The following is a 7,057-nucleotide window of genomic DNA, read 5'->3' as shown; positions in this document are numbered from 1 at the left end:
ACTCAACAGTAAAAAAGCCAACAACCCAATGGAAAAATGGGTGAAAGACCTGAATTTCCCTAAATTAATGTCAGATACCAAAGCAGGCAGAGATCAAGGAAGCTTAGAGAATACTAAGCAGAAAAAATGCCCCCAATTCCCCACTACAGATATCATAATCAACTGCAAAAAAGAAAAAAAAAAAGTCTTGACCTATACTTAGAAAACATAGGGGAAAAGAAATGAGGAACATGGAAAACCCAGATTTTTACTATTCCATGGTCTTGATCTGGCCTTAATCATCAATTCTCCACTACCAAGACCAAGACCAAGGTGATATCAGACAAGGAATATTAGGGAGTTTCCCATTATTCTTGGTGCCTGGAAACCACTTGATAATTTAAGCTCCACCAAATACCCATAAATAAACACCTAAGCCTCTCTATCCAAGGGAATAACAATCTATGTGAAGCTGCAGTGGAGGTCAGAAGAAGTGGAAGCCCCCAAATGCTCACAAGCTGGGCAAAATTCAGGGTCCTATGGAGGACTCAGAGACCCTTCCCTGGGTCTCTACCCCCGCCCCCTAACTGAGCCAGAGGGCACTTCCTGCTAGAGAACTACTTTCCCTGCCCCTTGCCTGGCCTTGGCACTAGAGATAAATTTGCCTGCTTCAGGGCACCAGACAGCACTCATCCAAGCATCTGTCTTGTAGGCACACTGGAGTTCAAGCCCCAGACAGAGGTTGGAAGCCTCAGTGGCTGCCATTCACCAGCACTGCCCCCCTCCCTAGCCCCAGATAGCACAGGAGGAGATCTAGGGTGTGGGTGGCCTGTGCCCTTGAGACTGGGGACAATGGGAGGAGGGCCCAGCCCAGGTTGTAGAGCCTCAGGCCCCTGGGGAACATATGTGGGATTTGACTCCTGGGAAATATAACAAGGTTTGAAGGTTTACATGGACCTGGAAGGGTGCCCTTCCTGGACAGGATTCAGAAAGTTTCCACAATGAATGTTGAGCAACATATAAGTTGGTCTATAAAGCATCCACCCTGAAACTTATTGATATTGTAGAGAATTATTTGAAAATTTGCTTCCTTAATGGCATGCAGTTGTCTTTTTTTAAGATGTGCTGATTACCAAAGTATACATGCTTTTTAGTAGAAAGAGCTGGAATTGCCATTGTGGCTCTGCAGATTATGAACCCACCTAGTATCTATGAGGTTGAAGGTTTGATCCTGGCCCTGCTCATCAGGTTAAGGATCTGGCATTGATATGAGCTGTGGTGTAGGTCATAGATGAGGCTTGGGTCTGGCATAGCTGTGGCTGTGGCATAGGCCAGCAGCTGCAGGTCTGATTTGACCCTAGCCTGGGAAATTCTGTATGCTGTGGATGCAGCTCTAAAAAAAATGGAAAGAAAGAAAAAAATAGAAAGACCTAAAAAAAAGAGCTCATAGTGCAAAGCAGATTAAGTACAGTTTCTCATTTTATCCCTCCTAAAACCATGTTAGCTAGTAAAATCAGCTCCACTGTAAAACAGAAGATGCTGGCCTTCAAAATGTATCCAGAACCTGCCCAATTCTTCTACCTCCTCTCTATATACTCTGGTCCAAGTGCTGTTATTTCTCCTGTGAATCCCCACAGGAGCCTTGTGGTGTACTCTACAGAGCTGCCAGGGTAGTTCCACAAAAAAGGGCAAAGCCCTACCTCCTCATACTAGCAAATGAAGCCTTATGAGATGTAGGCCCTGTTTTCTGAGCAGCTCTCCCTGCTCTCTCCCTGGTTCTTTCTGTTCTAGAACACTGTACTCAGCCTTTGCTTAGCTGTCCCTTCTGCCTTGAATGCTTTGTATCAGTAGCCAGACTCTGAACTCTCCAGGCTGGACCAAGTACTCTCCTTTACCACTATGTATGCATAGCCACTTGGTGCTCTATAACCCATAGGATCTCAAGATATGAGTGAAGATATCATGGGAGAAGTATGACTGAATGATTAAGGGGAGTTTTTGGTCCAGTGTGTTCAGGGAGACAGGTGTTTGTAGAAAACATGCTCGAATGATTATTTATCAAATCCCTCCAGAGCCCCTGTGATGAAAACCTGATAGAAGCCAATTCCTGCTGGAGTCTAATCTTTACATCACTCACATTCCGCCTTTGGTCTCAATGATCAAGAATTAATACGATCCCCAAATTCTCTGATTGAATGGAGTGATACCTTTTTGTCTTCTGTTCCTTCTGCAGTGTTGTACTGACAGTGAAAGACTGTAAAAATGTTCTGGCTGTTTTTCTTTGAGATATTATACTTTTTAAAAAATTATCAGTTATTTTAAAGACATTAATAAAAGCTTAACCTACTAAGAAAATTACAATATACAAATGTTCTAAGCCTCAATTTTGACAAATTCAATTTTGAGTTTCTTTTAATTACTCATATTTACATTGTTCAGTTATTCAAACTGATTATTCCCTCAAAACATTTAACTGGTTATTTAAGCAAGAGTCACATGCAATGAGGGCAAATGAAGATGACATGCACCCACCCAAATGTTCATGAAGAAAATGATAAAACTTTTGCTCACATTGACTGGGGAACATCAAAAATACCACTCTCCTTGGGAGAGAATTGTACCTAGTATAGAACACTGATTTACTCCTTAATTGAAATGTGAGCACCTTCCTTCTTTTTGATTTTGTTTGAAACCCATATAGTAACCAGTATGATAGCCATTCATGTACTGAGAGATTAACATACTTCTCAAAGCATCAGCATCATCCAGAGAATCTGGTCATATAGGAGGTGTGTGGGGGAATTATTGGTGGTCCAGAAGGAAATGGAGGCAGCCAGCATAACAGGAAGTGTAGCGGTGTTGGCAGCAGCAGTGGTGGTGGTGGGCCATTGAATTTTAGACCTGGCTTTCTTGGTCCAAGACCTGCTCCTGGCATAGGGAGTGGTGGAAGGAGAAAAGAGTTCCATGGAGCAGCTTTTGACTTTATGTTACTTGACTTACTTCCAGGAGATCTGGATGAGCTCTCACTTTCATCTGTGGAAATTTGACTTTCATTTTCATTCTCCAGAGCATTCTCTTCTATATTGTTAGCTACATCCAAGGCCGGGAAAGTAAATCAGACAGATTTTGCTTTTCTCTATTTCCATATACATTGTAAAACACAATACAGGTTTCTCTCTTAAAATCAATCAAAGCAATGGTAGCTGGGTAAATGCAGCCATCTTCCAACCAAACAGCAGAATATCTGTCACCAACCTTCCACTGCTTCAAGGGAGCTATGGTATTATTTTTTTGGCTTTTATTCTTCTTAGCAGGTTATCTTTTAGGTGTGCCTTTTGGTTTATCTGAAGCTTCAGAAATGTCACTATTCTTTAGAGTGTACTGGCCTGTGCCATGCGGGAACAGCACCGGAGTCCTCCGAATCAGGAACCCTTCACCTGCCGCCACCACTGCCCACTGCCATGGTGCGCCTACTGCAGGGTGCATGGCATGGGCTCTGAGATATTATAGTTTAACATTTATATTTAATGTACAATTTGAAAAAGGCACAAAACTCCTTAAATTGTTTAATAATGCAAGATACATGGAAATGGAGTTTGTGTTACAGTAAGCAACTAGTAGTTAATGTCAGGAAATGTTGGACTTACTTTCCTGGTAGTGATGATGGCACAAAGGATAAAGTGAAGCCCAAAGAATGAAGTAACCTTCTCCAAAGTCACACAGATCTTATATGTCAGGCTCCAGTTCTGACCTTTGTACCACATTTCACTGGGAAAATGAGTTTTGAATCACTTCCCCTTCCTTACTCACATTTAGCATACGATTCAAAAGAAAGAATGCCCCAGAAACTCTGGGGAAAGGGCAAATAATGTATTTTGGGGCCTTCGCTGGTTGGAAATAGGGGTGCTCAATGGAGAAAAGACTCATCATGAAACCAATCACTTATCATCTGCTACCCTGACATCTTCCACTGCAAATGTCTTCAGATTGGTGATAGATTTCCCCAACCAGCTAGAGGGGTTCCATGAGCAGAGAGGAGGAAGATGAGCCACAGGAGAACCTAATCTTTCAGCAGAAGAAGCAGAACGAGAGAGGAAGCCCCAGAAGTGTGGGCATGTCTACATTCCTCATCGGCTCAGCACTTTCTTCAGGGCCCTCATAACATCTTTGTTTCTTAGGCTGTAAATGAGTGGGTTGAGCATTGGAGTGAGGACAGTGTAGAAGATGGAGGTGGCTCGGTCTCCTGCTGGTGTCCTAGCAGAGGCTCTCTGCATGTAGCTAAATATGGCTCCTCCATAGTAAAGACCCACCACAGCCAGGTGGGTGGAGCAAGTGGTCAGAGCCTTCTGTTTCCCCTCAGTGGAGGGCATCCTCATCACAGCCATGAGGATCCGGGCGTAGGAAGCCACAATGACCCCCAGTGGCAGCAGCAGCATGACCACGCAGCAAGCATAGATGAGGTCCTCAAAGAGCAACGTGTCGGCACAAGAGAGCCGCAGCAGGGCAGGGACCTCACAGAAGAAGTGGTCCACCTGGAGAGAGCTGCAGTACGGGAAACTGAAGACCACACCCACGTCAATCATGCTGTCAGCCACTCCACCCATCCAGGATGCCAAGGCCATCAGACGGCAGGCCTTCCAGTTCATGAGCACAGGGTACATCAGTGGGTGGCACACCGCTACATACCTGTCATAGGCCATGACTGCCAAGAGGAAGCACTCAGCTCCTCCCACCATGACCACTAAGAAGACCTGAGTGGCACATCCACCCCAAGAGATGAACTTACTGCCCAAGAGGAAGTTGGCTGCCATCTTGGGCACCACGGTGCCCATCATGGTCAGGTCCATGATGGAGAGCTGGCTGAGAAAAAAGTACATTGGGGTGTGCAGGCGCCTGTCGGCCTGGATGAGTAGTAGGAAGAAGATGTTGCCAGTCAGGGCAGTAGCAGAGGCCAGTAGGACAAGGGAGAAAAGGAAGAATTCATAGGGTGAGTAGCTGAACAGACCCAAAAGGATGAAATCTGATAGGGAGGTGTGGTTCCAGATGTCCATTGCTTTGATCCTGAGAAAAAAATAAAGGAGCAAGCATAAAAACAAAATGACTTACCTGGCATCTCCATCATACAAGGAAAATAATTATCTCTTGTTTCTTCTAAAGGACAGGGCACAGCCCCTTCTTTTCCTTTACAGTGATAGTCCATTTCTTCTCATTTACTCTCAGTGTTTATAAAGCAATATTTTATTTTATTTCTCTTTTTTTTTTTTTTTTATTAAATTTTATTTTCCCACTGTACAGCAAGGGGGTCAGGTTATCCTTACATGTATACATTACAATTACAGTTTTTCCCCCACCATTTCTTCTGTTGCAACATGAGTATCTAGACATAGTTCTCAATGCTATTCAGCGGGATCTCCTTGTAAATCTATTCTACGTTGTGACTGATAAGCCCAAGCTCCCGATCCCTCCCACTCCCTCCCCCTCCCATCAGGCAACCACAAGTCTCTTCTCCAAGTCCATGATTGATTTTCTTTTCTGAGGAGATGTTCATTTGTGCTGGATATTAGATTCCAGTTATAAGTGATATCATATGGTATTTGTCTTTGTCTTTCTGGCTCATTTCACTCAGTATGAGATTCTCTAGTTCCATCCATGTTGCTGCAAATGGCATGATGTCATCCTTTTTTATGGCTGAGTAGTATTCCATCGTGTATATATACCACATCTTCCGAATCCAATCCTCTGTCGATGGACATTTGGATTGTTTCCATGTCCTGGCTATTGTGAATAGTGCTGCAATGAACATGCGGGTGCATGTGTCTCTTTTAAGTAGAGCTTTGTCCGGATAGATGCCCAAGAGTGGGATTGCAGGGTCATATGGAAGTTCTATGTATAGATTTCTAAGGTATCTCCAAACTGTTCTCCATAGTGGCTGTACCAGTTTACATTCCCACCAACAGTGCAGGAGGGTTCCCTTTTCTCCACAGCCCCTCCAGCACTTGTTATTTGTGGATTTATTAATGATGGCCATTCTGACTGGTGTGAGGTGGTATCTCATGGTAGTTTTGATTTGCATTTCTCTTATAATCAGCGATGTTGAGCATTTTTTCATGTGTTTGTTGGCCATCTGTATATCTTCCTTGGAGAAATGTCTATTCAGGTCTTTTGCCCATTTTTCCATTGATTGATTGGTTTTTTTGCTGTTGAGTTGTATAAGTTGCTTGTATATTCTAGAGATTAAGCCCTTGTCAGTTGCATCATTTGAAACTATTTTCTCCCATTCTGTAAGTTGTCTTTTTGTTTTCTTTTGGGTTTCCTTTGCTGTGCAAAAGCTTTTCAGTTTGATGAGGTCCCATGGGTTTATTTTTGCTCTAGTTTCTATTGCTTTGGGAGACTGACCTGAGAAAATATTCATGATGTTGATGTCAGAGAGTGTTTTGCCTATGTTTTCTTCTAGGAGTTTGATGGTGTCCTGTCGTATATTTAAGTCTTTCAGCCATTTGGAGTTTATTTTTGTGCATGGTGTGAGGGTGTGTTCTAGTTTCATTGCTTTGCATACAGCTGTCCAGGTTTCCCAGCAATGCTTGCTGAATAGACTTTCCTTTTCCCATTTGATGTTCTTGCCTCCCTTGTCAAAGATTAATTGACCATAGGTGTCAGGGTTAATTTCCAGATTCTCTATTCTGTTCCATTGGTCTGTCTGTCTGTTTTGATACCAGTACCACACTGTTTTGATGACTGTGGCTTTGTAGTATTTCTTGAAGTCTGGGAGAGTTATGCCTCCTGCTTGGTTTTTGTTTCTCAGGATTGCTTTGGCGATTCTGGGTCTTTTGTGGTTCCATATAAATGTTTGGATTGTTTGTTCTAGTTCTGTGAAAAATGTCATGGGTAATTTGATAGGGATTGCATTGAATCTGTAGATTGCTTTGGGTAGGATGGCCATTTTCACAATATTGATTTTTCCAATCCAGGAACATGGAATATCTTTCCATTTTTTTACATCTTCTTTGATTTCTTTGATTAAGGTTTTATAGTTCTCGGCATATAGGTCCTTTACCTCTTTGGTTAGGTGTATTCCGAG

The 7,057-nt window shown here is 43.0% G+C and overlaps 1 protein-coding gene and 1 pseudogene across 1 annotated transcript; both read right to left on the bottom strand.

Moving 5' to 3' along the window:
* Window positions 1-2,620: 2,620 nt before the first annotated feature.
* Window positions 2,621-3,442, bottom strand: LOC110259309 (survival of motor neuron protein pseudogene; annotated as a pseudogene).
* A 664-nt stretch (window positions 3,443-4,106) lies between these two features.
* On the bottom strand, window positions 4,107-5,077 carry LOC110259616 (olfactory receptor 2M3-like). The gene has a single exon (XM_021085093.2). It carries the CDS (start codon window positions 5,028-5,030, stop codon window positions 4,107-4,109), a length of 924 nt encoding a protein of 307 aa, XP_020940752.1. The 5' UTR covers window positions 5,031-5,077.
* Between the last annotated feature and the right edge of the window lie 1,980 nt (window positions 5,078-7,057).

Source organism: Sus scrofa, chromosome 2, assembly GCF_054392235.1.
Source record: "Sus scrofa isolate SSC_HxYL_T2T_F1_AM1 chromosome 2, Sscrofa_HxYL_maternal_Yorkshire_Landrace_v2.0, whole genome shotgun sequence".
NCBI lineage: Eukaryota > Metazoa > Chordata > Mammalia > Artiodactyla > Suidae > Sus > Sus scrofa.
Note: the sequence above shows the minus strand (reverse complement) of the source record. Positions and strands in the feature narration are given on the sequence as shown.